The 21,433-nt window shown below is 35.9% G+C and overlaps 2 protein-coding genes across 2 annotated transcripts in view; both read left to right on the forward strand.

The window, feature by feature from the left end:
• LOC121727921 (myb protein) overlaps nt 1-21,433 on the forward strand; it is a 525,795-nt gene that overhangs the window by 367,755 nt on the left and 136,607 nt on the right. The window lies entirely within an intron of this gene.
• On the forward strand, nt 1,794-19,517 carry LOC121728086. Its single transcript, XM_042116192.1, has 2 exons — nt 1,794-1,865; nt 18,474-19,517. Exons 1-2 carry the CDS (start codon nt 1,794-1,796, stop codon nt 19,428-19,430), a joined length of 1,029 nt encoding a protein of 342 aa, XP_041972126.1. The 3' UTR covers nt 19,431-19,517.

Below are 21,433 nucleotides of genomic sequence, written 5' to 3' on the forward strand. Positions count from 1 at the left end.
TTATGTACCTACAGGCTACACGTAATTAGTAGGTACATAGGTATGTAACAAGCTAGCACTTTCTAATTTACGTTGTTTGCAGTTACCTCAACTGCACCACAAATCACAGGCAAAACCTACAGAGCATTCAGGGTTATTCTGCCTCTGATAGGACCTTTATGCCAACCACGTAGAGATCAGTTTAACGGAAGCTGCATCTAAGCAAATTTAAACGGACTAAACACGAATCATCGAGGAATCGCACGGGGCCTCGCTCTTGCAAGATATTTTTTCGTAAGACAAAGGGCCTCGCAAATACTTTCCGCCCAGGGCCTCGCAATGGGTAAGGCCGCCACTGAGGCTATAACAGGTGACAGTGCCTATCTTTATAAAACAACTACATTTTGTAAGTAAGTACTAGAAAAACCTGCAACAAATACATAATAATATTATACTTATTTCAAACCTCAAATACCAAAATTTACGAAAATCACCATGATTATTATAAAATCTGAGGGCTAACGAGCAAACTGGTCACCTGATGAAAAGCACTACTACCGTCGCCCATGGACACTCGCGACAAAAAGAGTTGCAGGCGCCGACCTGTTAAGAGTACGAGTCTTCTTGAAGATTTGCAGGTCGTGTTATTCCTCGTGGTGTAGGCGCGCCCAAGGCGCATAGTGGAGTACCGCCGAGTTTTTAGCGGGTAGAGGCTTCGTCCACCACCATCTTCGGACGTAGTAGAGTCCCACATACTTGAGGATAGGACCCCCGTCCCCCGCAAAGCATTTTCTCGGCGCAAAAAAATTAAGGTCGTATTATTATTATTATTATTATTATTATTATTATTTATTTGGAAAACATACAGTGTTTTTCAATTTATAGAAGGCTGTATAAAATCTAGACACATTTAGAAACTAATTAATTACGAAAGCTTACAAAAATTTACATAAACTCACTTATAGAAAAATTATAGCTTATTAAAGGATAAGTACAGACATTTATAATTATTATTAATTTTGAAATATTTAACTAATCAAAGATCAGTAATTAATATTAAACGACAGTCAGAGAACACCGTCAAACCAATGCTTAGATACAAGTCTTTTTGTGCCGGTAACCGTTGAGTTAAATATGTCTAAGTCAAAACGTTTGTGCAAATCGTTAAAGCTGTTACAAGATCTTATAAAGAAGGAATTTTTTCTATAGTTTGTGTGGGAAAAAGGGATGTGAAGGGGATTATAAGAGGACATTCTGGAAGATCGATTGGGAACTTTGATGTTAATTTTAGAAAGGGGAGTCTATTTTATGTTGCGCGATTTTGAGCAGCATTGAGATGTCCATTATTTGACGTCTTAGGTGTAAAGGCAGGAGGTGGTATCGCCTGCACCTGGACTCATAATTATGATCGAATGTGTTGCATTTAAATTGCAGAAATCTCGTGAACCGTCTTTGGATTGACTCCAACCGATTAATGTGGATGCTATATTGGGGATTCCAAATTTCAGAAACATACTCTAGAACACTGCGAACGAACGAATAGTAGAGAATTTTTGTTGTTTTTATACTTTGGAATTGGGAGCTCATTCTCATAATAAAGCCGAGGGATCTATTAGCTCTGGTGATTATGTGGTGAAAGTGTTCGTTATATGTTAGCAATGAGTCGTGAATTATGCCCAAATCCCGTACCTCATTAACCTTTTTTAAGTATTGGTTTTTTAGTAAGTATGAATTATCAATGGCTTTAGAAGATCGGCTGAAAGTCATTGAACAACATTTTGTTACGTTTAGGTCGAGTTTGTAGATATTACAGTATGCCTCAAGTCTTCGAAGGTCCTCCTGCAGTGGGTGACAATCATGCAGGTTACAATTATTCCATCAATGCTGTGAGATGGTGGATGCCGATAGATGGTGGTAACTGGTGAGTCCACTTAGGTAACACGTTTATTGTCCCGCCATGTCTATGTGTTACATCAAAGATTGACAAAACCTATGATTGCCATCATCAAAGGCATCGTCAGCTTATGATTAAGGGGGGAGTTGTACTAGGTTAGGTTAGGGGGGGAGGGGGTGAATGGTATTATAGAGGATAAAAAATATGACAGGCATTCATACAGTCCTGTCGAGAGCGTAAAGCGCGATCGTAATAAGAACGGTTCTAATACCAATAACAATATATAAAATTACTTCATTTTTCGGGTTCCATAGTCAACAAGGAACCCTTATACTTTCGGTCTGTCTATCCGGCTGTTCGTCTGTCCGTCTGCTCGTCTGCCCGTCTGTCCGTCTGTCTGTCTGTCTCTCTGTCCGCGGTTTTGTTCAGAGACTATAGGACCTATTATAATAAAGCTGCAATTTGGCATAAATGCACATATTAGTGATGCCAACAAAGATGGTAATCTTAAAAAATATTTCTTTTTATGGTACCTTGAACGTTCCCTACACATCAAGCGGGGATGATTTTTTTTCGCGTCCACCCCATGTATAGCTTTTGTAAAAATATTATGAGTATTCATAGATCATTTTCTCTCGGTTGCTTCAGGAAATGTGAAAAAATTCACAGGAGGAAATATGCTGAATTTAAAACTTAAAAGACTTCATAACTCTTCATAAGTTATTATTTATTAAGTAATAGTCGATTAACTAAAAAAATGTATTCGGCGAAGTATAAAAGAACTTTTCGTTCAACTCCACGAGGCGAGCGCCCGGGCGTCAGGAATTTTCCCATACAAAAGTTTAAAAAAGTATTTCAGTGCTGCTACTTTCACAGTGAGCTTATTTAAGTGGACTCATACACAGTACACACCCTAAGGTATTAATATCTCTTAGTTTTGTTACTCCTGTATAAGCCCCCTTGGCGATGCCCGTGGCCACCATGTTGTTAGTGTAAGTGCGTAGTTATTTTTAGCATAAAAATATCAAAATGTAATGTGTAGGGGACACTGGTTTTGGTGACGGTGGCTGGTTCCAATTAAGCCAGAGCCCCTAGCCAAGACGTTTTCTTTATCGCTTCCTTATAGAATCGCCGATCAAATATATGGATTTGACATAAACGTTCGTTAATATGAAGTTGACGTTCGACACGTCTAATGTCAATTCCATACATTTTGGTCGGCGATTCTATAAAGAAGCGACAAAGTAAATGTCCTGCTCCTGGGTAAAGGCTCAGGTCAGCTAGGCAGAGTGACGCATCATCTTTCTTGTCTAACAATCTGTTGGTCAGTCCGCATTATCTAAGTAAACCAATCATTAAAAAACACAATATTTTTGCAACGCGGGAATCGAACCTCTGTGGGAGAGCCATGCTTCGGCACGAATGGGCCGGCTCGACCGGAGAAATACCACGTTCTCACAGAAAACCGGCGTGTAACAGCGCTTGCGCTGTGTTTCGCCGAGTGAGTGAGTTTACCGGATGCCCAATCCCCTACCGTATTCCCTTCCCTATTCCCTTCTCTTCCCTTCCCTACCTTCCCCTATTACCCTATTCCCTCTTAAAAGGCCGGCAACCAAGTTGCTTTCCATCAGGTGACCCGTTTGCTTCCTATCCTATTAGTGAAAAGTTTGCTCAAACTTTGAAGCCCATGTCTGGCGCTGGCTTAAGATACAAGACCAGTACCTGCGTTGAGGGGGGGGGGGGGGGAGGACACTGGGCGACTGGACGCCCTGGGGCGTCGAACGCAAACAAAAGGGGCACCGCCTTTTTTAGCACTACCAGCAACCTGGGCGCCGAAGAAATCTCGCCCAGTAAAAAGACTATACTAGTAGTATTATAAATGCGAAAGTGTGTGTGCTGAATTTTGGTATGGAGATACTTTGGGACATAGGATACGTCGTCGTACGTCTTTTCATTCCGAAAAAATGTATGGTGCCTGCGCGACATACGAATTCATAATTTATTTTGACAACGAGTTTTGTTTCGACAAGCCATGCATGTATATTGTTATACATCTATGGTCGTAGAAACAAAGTTATGTTCTTTGTAAAGACGCCAATCAAAAATAAACAAAGTCATCTCATTAATTCAATCGTCTAAAAAGTTAATTACCAAAAAGTATCTATGTAAGTATTCTGTATAGTCTATATCATGTAAAGAAAAAAAAAGGGGTAATTGAACAGATTCTGAGCGGACCAAAAAGCCTTTCTCGTGTTCCTCTACTGCACAATCACTTCCGCTCTCTATAAAAAGTTACTGCGATTCTTCTAAGCTATCACTACGACCGTAGCACTCGGATATCACAAGCAAACAACATGAAGATATTTGTAAGTTTTTTTTTAATTATCCTTACACATAAAGCAAAGAACAGGAGCTTCCATTAAAAAAAAACCATGAAGATTTTAATTTTTTACGGGTTTAGACAGACTGCTTTTACAAATAATATTGTATTAATCATCTCAAATAAGTAATAATATGATAAAATCATAGGTAAACAACGGAGATTTTATTGTGTTATTTTTATAATTACTTAAGGGGGCGACTAACTCTAAAGTGTCGATTTTATAATTCATTTTTATACTTGAAAATAAGCCCCAAATTGTTTCATTTTTTTAAATTAGATACTACATTATATTTCCCAGAATTCGATCTGAGCAAAAACACGATATCTTAAAATTTTCTCGATAGAAAAAAAAATCACAAAGATGCAACTAATTTTCACGAATTTTTCATTTATTGCCATAACCGTGCATTGAACTAAGTTAATATTTTAACACATTGTATAAAATTCTATCATTGAGAGATCGACCTAGCGGATTTTTAAAATGTTGTATATTTATCGACTTATTGAGAAAAAACTAATTTGGCGATGAATCCGCGTCTTTCTTTTTCACCTAGCATATGAAAGACGGGCGTGAGTGTGAAGAGAGAAGGACGATGTTTGATTTTTGGGGTTAGTCGCCCTCTTAAGTATATTTCTTTTACGCAAAAAGGACGAAAATCCAACTTTTTGGAGCTAAAAATGTATTAATATTTTAGTCAGCAAACGATGTGCTCTACATAGAAATAATTATTAATAACTTGTCTCTAATAATATATTTTTATTTCAATTTCTACATAATTAAATTTTAACAATAATCTAAGGACAGATTTTTGCAAAAAGGTATACCTTTTTGCAAAATCCTTACTAGTACTTAACAGTAAACAAAATCGTTAGATGACTACCTTCAATACTATATAATTTTTTAGTTTTTACTTTTTTGTGATGTGACTTGTGACCAACTAGCTCCCTATATTTTTCCACCATAAAAACTCTAATTTTCTAAGAGTCTATATTATTATAAAAATAATTCAGTAAAAAGTAAAAATAGACAGACAGACAGACAGACAATATTATTTTGACCTAGACTGACGCTGATCAATGGTATATCCTACCATTAACCCCTTCACCATTTACCACTACACAATATTAACTAAAGTAAACTTTATCATATTCTACGAAGATTTAGTTTTACGTGGAGAATTCTAGTGTGATTTCTGGTAAGCTAAAAATTGGTCACGTTTCGGGCGCAAAAAAGCTATTGTAACAATGCTAGCGCAAAATAAAAGTCTAGGTTATATTTAGGTGTTACGGTAGTCGGTTACATGACGTCGTGGTTGAACACTTGACGATGGATATTATGAAGTTAAACTTGGTTACCTAATTATTTAATTATGAGTAACTTTTGACTATGAGACATTAATTAATTATGATTAACTTTTAATTTAACCCATCGATCGTGGAATAACGAGACACAATAGCTTATCTATTGTCATCGCGGCCGGATGCGGCCGCTTAGGGCTTCATGAATTAATGAAGAGTTTGACAGATAATATATCTAAGGGCTTATGTAAAATTTTTTGAACTAATTACATTTAAGTAATCAATATTCCACTCTGAGTGCGGCAATAAGATGTTACTTATTGGGTCTTGGGATTTTTCGAGTCTTAAAGTCCTGGGAATTTTCGTAATGTTAGCTGTCTTGTCCCAAGATTTTTGTGTCGAGGAACGAAACAAGATAAGATTGTCAGCTCATTAAATAAAGATTAAAAAAAAAAAAAAAAAAGATAAGATTGTCACAATTTTTATTGCAGTAAGTCTTGAAGTCCCGGATAATTCATAGGATCTTAATTGTATCGTATCTCGAGATTTTGAAAATCTCGAAAATAACCAAACAGAAAGGAAAAGTAGTCTATAATAGTCCTATAAAAGACTATTTCGCCGGTTGCTCCTTTTAACTCTTGTAAAAGCTGAAAGACTTTTAATCTCTCTTCTATTATATTGACTGTTGACATAACATAACATACCACCCTACTAACACTTACTGTACTGCAGCTGTAAAACCGATAACATAATAATCCATCCATCCATACTTACATACTAATATTATAAATGCTAAAGTGTGTCTGTCTGTCTGTCCATCTGTCTGTCTGTTACCTCTTCACGTCCAAACCGCTGAACCGATTTTGCTGAAATTTGGCATGGAGATACTTTGAGTCCCAGGAAAGGACATAGGATATTTGTTCCGAAAAAATGTACGGTTACTGCGCGATAAACGAATTTTTAAACGAGATAAGTACCATTAAGTCAATGTACGCACTAAGTGTTACCACGAGAACAGCATACATTATTTCACGGCATATTATATTTTCTACTTAGTCACGGTTAACGATGGCCCAAAACAGCGAAAAAACAACAAAAACGTTAATAAGAGGAATAGGCCAACGTAACTCATCTACATTGTTCGCAGTAAGCGACTGGAACTCACAAATTTATTACACTTTATGAAATCAGAAGCGTGCACGTGTATTGTAACTTTCTCTCTTAGGATCAAAACATTTTGGGTCTGAATATTATGATACTTCTAAGGCCCAATTTCACCAACGTCTGTGATTAGTGTTAACAGCTTGTTAAAATGACATATTGTATTCTCTTTCATTCAAATGAAAAACGAAAGAGGACGTTGCCTCTTTCGTTTTTCATTTGAATTATAATTTTTGAAAAATACTAATTCGAACTTTATCTTTTTAAATTAATTTTAACAGTCATTGGTGTAATTGGGCCTTTTTAAGGATCGTTATCGGACCGATAGCGCCAGAATCCTGCTTCGCGCTATTCCATTTTATGTAAGTGGGGCGGTATAATATTATAATAATAATAATTATTTTTTATCATCACTAATAAATTCATTGCAAGAGTTAACTATCTTAACCGAGCTTTGGCGCCATTTCAAGCGGGGCGATTCGTTGAGCTGCTGCTGTTGAAACAAGAGTCGAATTAATTTGATAATAAATATTTTGGAAGCAAAACGCATGGTGCTGCGCTTTGGAATTGGGATACCTTGTATAATGAGTCAAATAATTTTTTTTAGAATGCAACTTGACTGCACATGCTCTCAGCCTAGTTTAAAGCTTGCTTTCAGTTGAATTTTTCACCCTAGAGTTAAATTTATTACAGAACGGGTAATACCTCTATTTCTTATTGACGTAACGCAATTAATGAGTCATGCAGTTTTTGTGGGGCCAATTGGCTCTAAATTAGAGCCGTGGCTCTAACGACCGTCTCCAACAATGCGTGAATATTTATGTGCTTGTAGATGTTTTGTAGGCCATCCCAGAACTTAAGGCGATGCCACACTATACGTTTTGCGGGATTTTGCGGGTAAAAATATTTTTTTCAGTTGCCTCAGAAATAACTTCCTATTTGAGATACTATTTTCACATATTATTATGATATCTCATTAGGCTATAATATAGTTATTGTTTTAATACATAATATTATTTTCGAAATATTTGACAGCTGTTTATTATGTAGAGATTGTACAAAGCTTGGATTCAAATTACTTATAAGATACCATGTAAAATGCTGACTCAATTTTCTTTGTGATATACGTAATTAACATACTATTTCTCACAGTATTTGTAGAGTCCAAACGGGTACACAAAAATTCGTTTAAATTATCACTATATTATATCTTATGTGCATCGCTTATTTGGTAATAGCCTAAAAGTACCTACCATCATGTATCATAAGAATTAAATAAAAATAAAATAAATAAAATCTCTTTTTATTCAAAATGGGTATCATGAAATACATTTTTTGAAAGTCGTAGGAAGAACGTAGAAACTACGATGCCTACTAAAGTAGAGTATCTAAGATAGTAAGTAGTCTCATTATGGCATATGAGGTGTTCATTTTGCCGGCAAAATTAGTTCCGGCATATGCAGGGCGGTTGCTAATGAATTCTTGATGTCCAGGAAGTGCGGTATCTACACACCTCGATAAAATTTTATAAAGTCAAGAGAGAGTATTTTGTAAGAATTCATAGAACATCACTTTCCTGATGCGGGTTAATTATGACGTCATGTGTGTAAACACCTTCTTATAGCCTTGTAGAATCTACATTGGCCCATGATGGGTAAGCAGTAAGCATGATTGCGATGTATTCTTCAAGAAAAATAAAATATACGGGTTAATACACACTATGGTTAATAGCGACCAATTAGGGTCATCAAAATTTTGTTCAAAAACAACATATTTTTAGTTTTTAGCCAAATCTGCAATCCTTTACGCCAGAATTATTAGCGTAGATTAAGTACTATTACAGCTGAAAATTGGCAGCGCAATTGATAATTTTGTTACCTATACTTTCTAAATAAATATGGAGTACAGGACTTAATACTTAATTAACAATAATAAATAAATTCAAAAACAACTTAAAACTTTTCCCATTAGAAGCAACGACAAAGGATAAAGCTCCAGTCTTTTTCAATTACCATTAGTTTTAATGTTCAGACTCTAAGTACATTCAGAGTTACTTAAAAGTACATAAGTTAATTATTATTTTGAAATAAAATTAAAAATACCTAGATGCATGTATAACGTGTCAATGAAAAAAAAAAGAGTTTCAATCAATTGTAATTTGTAAGTGATAATACTTTACTGTGTTTTAAAATGTTATGTGTCCCTTTTATAGAGATTAAATATCACTGAAATACAGCAAAACTATGATAGAGACTGAATCATGATAGTATTGAAGTGCTAAAGAGTTAGATACTTACTTTTTAAATTATTATTGCATTTGACTTTTATGACTTTGTTTTGTATAACTCTACATTTTCGTTTAGATGTATTTTACGCTTTTAGATTAATTATATTTAAAAATAACAAATTTGTGTACCTTTAAGTAAATCCTATTATAGAAATTAATTATATTGCGGCTGATAAACTCTACATTCAGTAGAGTTAGAGCTGAGAGTCTTATGAAAAACGAATACTTACTTAACATTATTATTCTCCTGGTATTTTTGTAAAATTTCATTTACTTACTCGGTGTTACTTTTACATTTAAAAATGAATTGCATTTATGAAATTGAAAAGTAAATGTCGCCTGTAAGATAATGGTGGAGCTGGCCGACATTGTGTTTACAGAAATGAATATATTCCACCACAATACAATGTGGAACACAATGGTCGTTGTTGGCTGGAGCCTGGAACATATTTTATTAGTTCTCGTACCTTAGTGGTTATAGTTATTATATGTAACTAGCTGACCCGGCAAACGTTGTTTTGCCATTAAAATTATTTCTAGTATAAATATTAAAAGTAGAATAAAAACCTATTCTCAGGTCTTAAGAATGTACATACAAAATTTCATAAATCGAGTTCGCGCACAAAAACTGTGACACGATAATTTTTATATAATGTTAGATTTGAATTGACGAAGTTTTAGAAATTATCGATACTGTGTAGTTATATTATAATTGTAAAGTTATGTTGTTTTGTTTTATATCGGAACAATTTTCAACGTATCAGACACACAAATGCAAGAATTTTTCACATGCTCATCAGACGTATAGATCGCCTTTTTTTTTACGTTGAAAAATGCTGTGACGCATTCCGCAGGGGATGGGGACTCCCACTGCGGATATCCTGTCTTGTCCCTAACTTGATTATAACATTATTTGTAGTTGTTTGTGTTATTACTTTAAACTTGTGGACCGTATTAGATAAGTAAGATCTTGTAAGATGTAAAGAAATAAGATAAAGACAGTTTAATTCCTCTATGATAAAGATAAGGTTAGTTACGTTTATAAAAGAATAGATGATGTTGCGTCCCTTGCCACATAATAATATATATTAGTAGTGCCAACCCTTGAAAGGAACGAATAATATGAAGTGAAGTTGACATTTCAATCTTGACAGACGACGTCTTGGATACTTACGTTTGGCCCATTAAAAAAATAATAATAGTCTATGATTACTCTAAATCGCGGAAGTTTAATCCCAAAATCAAACCCACGACCTCATAATTAAGGCCACTGGACCTAAGTTTAAGCATAATTTAGGTTGTTTTCCATTTTTCAAGTAAAACAGTGTAGCTAGCGCAAATTTAAATATTACTCGGCATTAAAATTAAAGGAGATAGTGGGACGGAGACATTATCATGCGTACCTTTTGTACGTTATTGGTAGATATTGCCTTCTCTAGTCTAGTCAAACAATCAAAAAGATTTCCGCGATCTAAACCATAAACTTATAATTCTAAACCATGATTCTAACCCACACAAGTGGTAGATAAAGACGTTAAAATGACAGAGCAGCGAAATGGCTATTCATCTAGATAATAAACAGCAAATCGCTTTAACGAGATCATGCTGACTCGCAGTCCCCAAATCTTGTGGATGTCTCAGACAATCGTTAACTGGAACAGGGATTCCCAAACTGGGCTTCGTAGACCTCGGGGGTACGCCAAACAATTATATAAAAATAGTTTAAGATGCGATAGTAGAAGTTCTTCATAACATCTCTTATATTAGTTTTTTCTTCTTTCGGCATTGGTGAACCCATGTGAGATAATATTATATATTGTGATCCATGTTTTAATCCCCTTAAGGGTTGAATTTTGAAAAATCTCTTTTTTAGTGTATGCTTACATCATGAGTGTACATTGCAAAAATTCATGTTTCTGACTGTTTCTGGATCAAAACCCTCCACAAATTATTTTTTACGAAGAGTAGAATAATTCAAAATACAAGCAGACCTTGCACATCTATTCGCTGTGTAAATATTTTTATTAGTAACTGAATAGCCTGCATGTTGATCTATCAATTTTATCAGCTTCACTTTTTATAAACGGGAAATAGAATAACGGCCTGAGAAACAATCTTAACCCGAACAGAGGGGTTAAGATTGTTGTTACTTGTTTTCATAAAATATATTGAGGTTTCATAAAATATAGGAGTTCTCGGTTGGGGGTCTTAAAAAGTTTGAGAACCCCTAGTCGAGCAGCTCTTTCATACGGATGCTGCACGTGTCAGGATGTCCTTAAAGTACAGAGAACATTGTACCTCATATTACATTTGACTACCACATTACGATTTGCTTCTAGCATAACCCTTCTGCGGACGGCTTATGGGTGATTTTAGAAGAACGTTAAAGGTAAAATAAGTCTGGCTGTGTACCATGTTTCAGAACGTCTGGAGCTAGCGACAAATTGTATATTGTCCCGTTTATTTTCGAATGATAGTCAACAGCTTTGTATTCTCGTCATTCTTAAACCAACGTCAGGCGCCAACTTTTGGTCCAACTTCGAAATCAATTGCAAGGCGATTCCCTAAGCCCTCATGAAATATTATACCTACTGAATTTGAGAAATGTTTTGTTTCCTTTGTTTGTCATATTATTGAAAGTGTGTCTAGCTGTCTGTCCATCTGTTATTTCTCCACGTATAATATAGAGAGCAAGTCCCGGAAAAGACATATAGGATACTTTTGTCCCGGAAAAAATGTACGGTTGCCGATGAAGAATTTTGGTGCAACGGAGTTGCGGGTGTCATCTGATATCATCAAAAGTAAGAGGGACAATGTTGTTTTGATACATAACAATTACGCAATAATCGAACTAGATTACTTTCAAAATTTAATCGCAGTGAAAGGTTACCGCAACCACATGTTTTGATGACTCTAATTGCATTCAAATAGCGTGTTACATGTCAGGTGTAATTAGCCCAGACAGCAGTTAGCATACCTATTACCTAATCCAGGGGCTCCCGAACTGTGCGCCGCGGTGCCCTGCCCTAGTAGACAAGTGGCAAGCGATTATCGTAAACGCTAACAAAATGTATGCGATCTGACATAAGTGATTGCTTCGCTAGCGAATACTAATGTAAAATCCCATTACATTTTGTGGCATTGGCGTTGGCGTTTACGATAATCGCTTGTCACTTGTCTAGGCCCTCTGGATCACCGCGGAAAGGCAAGGGGGGCGCAGCGCGCCGTGAGTCGATCCTCATCTTTGATCCTTCATCGTTATCCGAAACCACAAATATAATTTAAAAATAAAATTATAATATTAATCCAACGGTGGCGCTGGAGCGGGACAAGTGGAAGACCCTGGGGGAGGCCTTTGCCTAGCAGTGGAATAGCATAGGCTAACAAAAAAAATAATTATGTAAAGCAAGTAGATGATTCAATATTTGTTTATTACTATTTACCTGCTTTACCTAATTACTATAATACATAATCATTAAAGGTGTTTATTTAATGTATCTTTTTCTAATAGCCAGGTAGAATAGGGCGCCGTGACAAAATATTGTAACGTGTAACTGCGCCGCAGGCTGAAAAAGATTGAGAACCCCTGACCTAATCTAAGGAGAAGGCTAGACCTGTCACATTGACGTATGATCATAGATGGCGCCCGCAACCACGTTGCGACAAAATTCGTTTTTTGCGCGGGAACCGTAAATTTTTTTTTAGGATATTTTTTTTTGTATTCGCATAAATGCAGTATTTACCTGCCGATTTTTGGTGTAGGAAGTAAACGCCTTGGTGTTTATCGCAGCCCGCAGGATATCCGCAATACCGCTAGAGTTCAGTTCTAATCTTTGTTGTTTTCAAATAATTGCGTAATAATGTGAAATGATTACCAATTCTAGCAAAGGTCGATCTTTATAACTTTTCCTAATATTCGTAAACGCTTATCCAAACACTGGATGGATATTGACCCCTGCGTATCTCAATTCGTTACCAGCCATGAAAATTTTAAAGTCAAACTTTACGGATCTAAGTTACTAGCATCGGCCGAGCACATAGGTAGAAATGGTAGAATATGTACGACCGAAGGCAGTATGTTTGAATCATGTTCTCTGGGAGAGTTTTTTCTGCCAAGACGAAAGAACTACAATGCTAGATAACCTACAGTGTAAATCTGATATCGCATACTACGGTGATCGTGGACAGCAGGAAATTAATCCGTGCCTTCAAGCGTTTTTGTCATAATTATTATTGGCAACAGTCTAACACAACAAATTCCAATATTAATTTAGCTATACTTACTTAGTACAGTTACAATTTTTATAATTATATTTTATTTTCAAATAAAATAGTCGTAGATGGGTGTTCAATTTTGTAAATCTCGATTTTAATAACATACATTCACGCGGACAAAGTTGCGGGCAACAGCTAGTGTGAAATAAAAGTGTTAACACACAACTTTAGCTACAATATATTGTATACCTACTTAGTAATCAAGAATTAAAATTAATACATGTAAATATAGGCTACCTAGCAAATATAATTTTAGTTTCGTTTTGACATTACTTAATGAATACACCCATTGGGGATAAAAGGAAAACTTTCTTAGATTCGCGTGAAATCTAATTATAAGTTTGGACTAAATTAGGTACGGAAAGTTTGATTATCGCCTAATAAATACAAAACATAGCCCCAGAGTACAAATTAGTTTGCTATGTTATTGAAAAAGTTTTTCTCCGAAGGGTTAAATCTTAATTCTTAAGTTTTTTAGAAAGCTAATTTGTATCGTCGATCAAGATTCAAGAAGTACGAAGTTCCATTTCGATAGAAATCAACGCAGATACAGAGATTATATTATGTCTATACAAGCTTTCAGGTTTCACCCATTAAAAAAAATGTAAAAGGGACGAAACCTTTTAACAAAGAAATATTTTTCTTAAAGGACTTTATAAGATTACTACACTCTCATTTTTGCGTCTCAATCGGTCCCATCACTTTACTATTTTTAGATACTTCATTGATTCACAAAGCTTAATTTTTTGTCTAGACTTTTTGAGAGAGGAATCCTCTATAATGCACTAAGAATATTCTAATAGTTTTAAATAATAGTTCCTGTTTTAGAATGTTCTCAATATACTTATTACTTATTTACTTCGTATATAATCGTTTTAATCTTTAGATTTGTATTATTTGAAAGTGGATTACGTGGTAGATTCACATTAGTGATAGTCCCTTTTACCGGCCTTTCTACCACAATGTACAAAATATACAGTAGAGTCTCCTCTACTCAGATATATCCTTAAAATCAAACTAGCTAAACCCAGATACAAGTTTTGTTCATGTCTAAAGTATTACTTTATAGTCGCAACTTTAAGTGCTAGAAATAATTCTAAATGCAAATAACAATCTAAAATATACAAATAAATACAAACATCAATATAATATTAAATCAAGCATTAAGTGCTCTGAAATTACGGTAACGTGTGTGTGCGTTTGATTTGGACAGTCTAGTATGTAGATACCTACACTTCTGGTTGTATTTGTACTGTGTTTTAAGTTTAACTGACCACTGAATACTTGACACTTGACAGATTTATAGATAATCTATAATCCTGTCATTTCAATTTACGGCTGGTTAGCATGCGATCGACGTTAGATCGAAAATGAATTGATTTAAATAATGTTGACGTTAGCAAGTTTCTATAACTTTCTATGTTACAGAATAGGGATTAGGGACTTTTTGAATCAATTTAGTGTATCGATATTTGTGCTCATTTATTACTATTAGTGAAGCTATTAGTAGTCAGTATTAATGTTATAAAATAAAGTTATTTTTTGCTTTGAATAAGCTCTAGATATATTCGACCGATTTTAATGTTTTCCTCGAGTATACCACGATTTTGGCTTATTTCCTGTTTGTCTATCATTCACAAAGGCAAATGACAGACAAAAAGGAAATTATACCCCCTCTCAAACCTCTATACCGATTTAGATGAAATTTAAATACGGGTCTCGGAAAAGTACAATAATATAACGTTTTTTGGAACGTAGTTCTTTATCGCGCGTTGCGCCTTGCTATCCTGAAAGAGTTGTAACGACACTTTTTATTAGTACCTGCATGGTAGGGGCAGAGGGCGTTGATAGTATTCCTGTGCGTCAACGTTTTTGAGAATAAAGTACAGCGACGCGTTGTTAGTACTCCTGGGCATTAGTAGATAGCATTTTTTAATAATTTTTTGAGTGTTTAATATTATGTTTTTTGAACATATGAAATAACTTCGTTCCATTCGGGTGTCCCTTGACACATCTCAAGTTTTTTATCACAGAAACAAAATGTCCTTACTCCTCGCGCGCTAAACGAGTTTTTTCACATATTTTTCACATAATTGCGAGCAACGTCTAATAACGTTTAGACTTATAACGTAACTTAAAGTCTCCTCTATTGTAACACATTACAATGAGTAAAAGAACCAAATTCCGTGTCCGCTCCAGTAGTTTCCATTATGGCGATGTTACAATCATGATTAATGACGTAACTCTTATCTCAGTCACGCTTACATTCTTCTTGTTTGTATCAAAACCGGCTAAGTGAAGTTAGTCCATATACATCCGGCAGGGTACTAAGTTCCTAAGTTGCCAGACAGATTTGCCGGGAAAAATACTAATCCCCCCCCCAAATTTAAACAAATCGAATAGGATTATTAGAGTGTTTCTTTAAAGCTTATGAGCACGAATAACGTTTTAGGGTCAGTTATTAGTTTTATTTCTTTTTGACTTTCATTAGAATTAAATATTTTTAGTTGTTAGTCTGACATCCAGAATATCGAACTCTCTGGATTAGTAATCCGATTTTTTTCACAATCAGACAGGCATGCACACTGTCGCAATAATTATAATTTAATACTAGTTGGTGTCCGTAACTCCGTCTTGTATCGCACGGGATACAAGACGGAGACCTAAGCTTATATTTTCGGATTCCAAATTTAAGCATGATCGGTTCTGTATGGTTCTGTGGTTTGTCCGTGAAGAGGTAACAGATAGACAGACAAACAGACACACTATCGCATTTACAATTTTATTATTATTAGATATTAATCGTCAGTTTACCTACCACAACATTTCTGTTATTAAGTCAGTAGGTCAACTTGTTTTGCTTTGTTCTGCGTTAAATCGATTACTCAGTTCGTTTCTTTTTCCTTTTAAGAGAATAACCGACAAACTGTGAAATTGTTTAGCATAGAGTTTTTTTTATTAAGTTGTTATTCTTTGTTTGTTATTTTACTCTGCTTAAAACTTTAAGTGTTTCAACACACTAGGCCGAAAAAACGCGCCCGAAGTTCGGCATGATTACGCCTGCAATGTATTAAATTACTATTTACCGATGACACGCCAAAATTACGTCGCGTTATATATGCGTAGCGCCTTGCTGGCATAATCATGCTGAACTTCGGCCGCGTATTTTCGGCCTAGTGTGTTATACGACACTATCTCTACGCTGAGTGTGCCCGTAAAGTAGTAATAGGTTCGAAACAATGGCCTCACAGAAAACCTGCCATGAAAATAGTGAAGTAATACACAGACCAAAGTGATACACAAGCCTTTGTATATGTTAGGCTCAAAGATCGAAAACGCTCATTGAGCGGAAAAATAGCTCACGATGCATTGCGGTTACAGTAAAACATCCACATGGCGAAATTCTTGTTACGAGTATGTCTCTAATGAAAACGCGGATTACGCGTTGTGGTAATCACAGAAAGTCCAAATAGCGAAATAAGTAGTTTTATTAATAATAACTTAATTTATCTGTCTGAGGTACACGTGGGTCAACATGGATTAAAGTTAATCCTACGTTAAACACACGTTGTCTCGGTCGGTTTTCATTAAATTATTATGAAAGGAGAGCCTGTGTATGAACCTGATATTTTAACAGAAGGTTAGCAATCATCGTGTATGGTGCAATTAGGTCTTCAGTAAATCCAGAAGTTAGGAACCACTTAGGTAACTTGTGTTAAATCGAAGTCTAGAAAACTCTTATCGTTAGTGCCTATTAGTTTCTAATTTCTGACTTATAAAAGTTCGTTTTTGTGTGCGTTAAATGTTTTCTACAAGTGTTTCCGACAGTTAACTAATATTGTAATCACTTAACAGTGCTTGAGCGTCCGTGGCCTAATTGGTAGACCTTCGGTTCGCACTCCTAGAGGGTGCAGGTTCGAACCCGGGTGGAGGCGTGTACCTATGATAAATTTTCTGATCTCTAGTACATAATACGGACGCTCGTACGGTGAAGGAAAACATCGTGAGGAAACCCGCACATAGTTGGTCGCTGACGTATTGACTAGTTCTTTCCTTTGGACTAGGCCGACTATGATGCGAGAATGCCGTATGCGCTTGGGCAACCATACGGAGATTTAAAAATCTTGTCCCAGGCACTACAGTATATGAGGAGTGGTTACTTCGCTCTGAAAAATACTGTATAAATCATCCACAACGGACGTAAAGGCCTAGTTTAACAGTGCTTACAATATTTATTACGATAATCCTAAAATGTTGGTGTTACGATATTTTTTTCCAAACTTCTTTGAAACGGCTGGGTCAATTTTAGTTAAATTTTACTTACGTAGTTAAATTATAAAAAAATTAAATAAAACATTTGAGATGGGACGAAAAATTACCTACAGTAGGTATCTATAAGTATTTCTACGTTCTAGGAATATTCTAAAAACGTTATCGAAATCGGTTCAGTCGTTCTCAAGATTAGCGCTTACAATACCTTTGGCAATTCATTTTATGGTTCCGTATCCAAAGGGTAGAACGGAACCCTATTACTGAGACTTGAACCTATTGCACCCTGTATATTCATTGTGTAATTATTGTACAGATAAGAACACTACAAAATATAATAATTAATATAGCACAGGAATAATTTAAATATTTGGCTTCAATAAATACGCCTCTGTAAAATAAAACAACGCATGTTTTCCATGCGGGCACGTCGAAAGAAAGTATTTTCATTTCGCCTATATTGGAATATTTTGTCACTTGTAAGAGAAATGTTATTGATTTGTTTCGACGCGACGATTCTGCGATTTTTTTTCCGCGACTTCCCTTAATCGACTAGTCTATTTTTCATGAAAAGTTAGAGCCAATGTTAGTCAAAGTTATACGAAGTAAATAACGTGACAATTTTTACGTTCGTGTTATTATAAAGCCAATAATATTTATAATCACCAAATCATTCATATTTTGACTATCTCTGGTCTTACTATCAACTCATGATTAAAAGTTATTGTCGATACCCAATTAACAGAATATCTACCTGTGGAATCTTGCTTGTTGCTCGTGTTCTTACTGATATTTTAAAGATTAAGATTTGTAGTCCGATTGCAATAAGGTGTCGATAGATTAAAGTAACGATTTATTTATAATATAGTCGGATTATAGTTCTTTAAACGTAACTAACATTCGTATTTCGTATACCCTTGTTCCAGGTATGTATACTAATTGTCGCAGTGGTGAGGTGTGATGCTGGCATCGAAGCCGGCCACGACACAGGCAACAGTGTCGGGGACAGTTCTGGGGGCTACCACTACTCCGCACCCATCACGGGTGGGGATTTCTCCGGACAAGACCACGGCTTCTCTGCATCCCAGGGTGACCAAGGACATGATTTCTCTGGTGGCCAAGGACATGATTTCTCTGGCGGCCAAAGCGCTGAAATATCTGGAGGACACGGAAACGACTACACTCTGGCTCTTACCCAGGGAGGTCAAGATTTTCACGGGCCACAGCATTTCCTGGGCGGCGTCGGTTTGGGCAGCTACGGAGGTGACTCCTACTTGCAAGCGGCTCATGATTTTGGATCCCAGAACTTCAACGGAGATGGACATGGCGACGTCAGCGGAGCGGGAGACTCGAGTCACGAGGAGCAAGGCCAGGGCAATCACGGTCAGCAAGACTTCGGTCATGGACAACAAGACTTTGGCCAGCAAGGTCAGCATGATTTCGGTCAAGGTCACCAAGGATTCATCCTTCAAGATGGCGGCCACGAGTATGGTGACCAGCATGACTTTGGCAACGTCCACGCTTTTCCAGTTGGCGAGCATGTGGATGAGGAGCATCCGGTCCAGGTGCCGTTGTACAAGCACATGACGTATCCTATTCCCAAGTTGATCCACGTGAACGTACCCAAGCCGATTCTAGTTGGGGTCCCGCAGCCTTACCCCGTCAAGGTGCCAGTACACAAGCCCGTGGCGGTTCCAGTTGAAACTGAAATCTCCATTCCGATCGAGAAAGTTGTCCCCTACCCAGTCGTGAAGCACGTCCCTTACCCGGTAGAAAAGCATGTACCTATCAGGGTCGAGAAGACCGTGACGGTCCACGTCCCCCAACCTTACCCTGTCAAGATCCCAGTGTACAAGACCATCCACCATAAAGGTCACCACTGATCTTCTAAATTCAAAGTGCCTTGTAAATATTGTTAACTAATTTTAAGTCATTTTCAACTGTCTTCATGTTGTAGTTGATTTATTTATTGTAAGATTGTTTATTAAAAAAAATTGTTACTGTAATGTGTTGTTTAATTTTTTTGCTAAATTAATTATGTTAGGCTAACATACATCACACGAAGTTTAAGTTAACCTCGTTTCAGAATTAACACGTTTTCCTTCGCAAATTACGAGGAACAAAACGTCGTATTAGTCCCATAAAGTTAATATACCTAGCGGAATAGAGAAACAAAGGCCTGAGCAAGCGAGATGTCACTATGAGTAACACTGCGGGGTAAAAAGAGACGTGTGATACATGACAGCAGCACTCTTTTTTTGACGTCCAGTCGGCACGTGCCGAACGTTGACAATTATTTAATCTCATAGAAATCATGTTCAATCATGCTTGTGTAAGTGTATTACACACACAGTACATTTTATTTTTCATACAGATGAAAACCAATTTCGGTTTCGTTTGACAGCTCGAGATTGTTGCTCTATTCCGCTAGGTATATTAACTTTATGATTTCTAACGCTGTGTGACGCTGTCAAACATTAACGAATGTATTCAAAACAATTGAAATACCACTTGGCACTTGCAATTAATGTTTTTTAATTTATATCATTCAATGTCTGGTAATTCACGTTATCTTGATGGTAATGTGACTGTAATTTAAACCCTGTACAGTATACAATGGTTTCATAATTTTCCTATTTATTTCCGTTTCCTTATTCATTTAAGATAGCTATCATTTAAACAATTATATAATTTGCGTCCTTTTCAAGCCTTCTAAGAACTATTTGTATGTTGCACAATAATTTTAATTGCTTGGTTCATTGTACCATCGAGGAAATTGATTCCTAGGCAGTTGACAGACTAACGTCATTTGGTCGGATCCAATTATTCAATGTTAATTATGGTGATCTGTCGGCTGGGTTTGACATAACGCGACAAAACTACGTAGGTCCCCCATCTGCCTAGGAATCAACTTCTCTGATAGTACATTTGTAATATAATAAGACAAAATAATGTTACTTTAAATAGCATAATATAATGCGTAACAGTTTTATGTAAGTACACTCATCTTATTTAATATTAGAAGTATTAAAACATTATATTAACAATAAATATTATAGGACTGACTTTTTCGTGTACCTAACAATGAAATTGTAGAAAGATAGCAAACAACATTTGTTGAAATTGATTCCTAGGCAGTTGACAGGCCAACGTCATTTGGTCTGATCATGGCAATTCAATGTTAACCCATCAATCCCCAAGCGGCACCCGGATAGTACTTAATATTTTATATTTATATTAACGCCTTTAAAAATTATTAGCAATGACGATTAAGCGTATAGCTCTGTTAACCCTCTGCAACTGACGTGGCTCAATTTTTACAATTGTACTGACGTGGTAGTACACGAGACACCATTTAAACATTGAATATTTTTATAGAATTAAAATATACAGCAATTTTATTTATATTATTTGAAAAATAAACAATTTTGTTATGTTAAATACATTATAAATAAAAGAAAACACTTTTATTTAACAAATTTTAAAGTGTTTATTGAGATCACACAAATCAGTGTATAAATTTTTACTTAGACACTATTGTCATAGAAAAAAATACAAAATTAACTTTTTTAATATTTAACATTAGGTATTTTAGAAATTAACAATTACACTAATCAGACGAGTAAACATTAGGAACATTCATTGGTTAATTTAAAAATTACACAGTTTCAAAATCATAGCTTTGTTTGACAATAATATACAGTGTCTTGGAGCACTGAAGACAAATTTTCGAACAATCACAGCACCTTTATCTAGTTTATCTTTTTATTTTTGACGGACAAATATAACATAGCTTTTTGCCATCTGCAGAAAATGATAGTACTGCTGGTGGTGGAGGGGGGGTATCCTTACCTAAAACCCTAGCGATGGTCATGCCGCATGCGTA

The sequence above is a fragment of the Aricia agestis genome, chromosome 6, assembly GCF_905147365.1.
Source record: "Aricia agestis chromosome 6, ilAriAges1.1, whole genome shotgun sequence".
In the NCBI taxonomy this organism is placed as follows: Eukaryota; Metazoa; Arthropoda; class Insecta; order Lepidoptera; family Lycaenidae; genus Aricia; species Aricia agestis.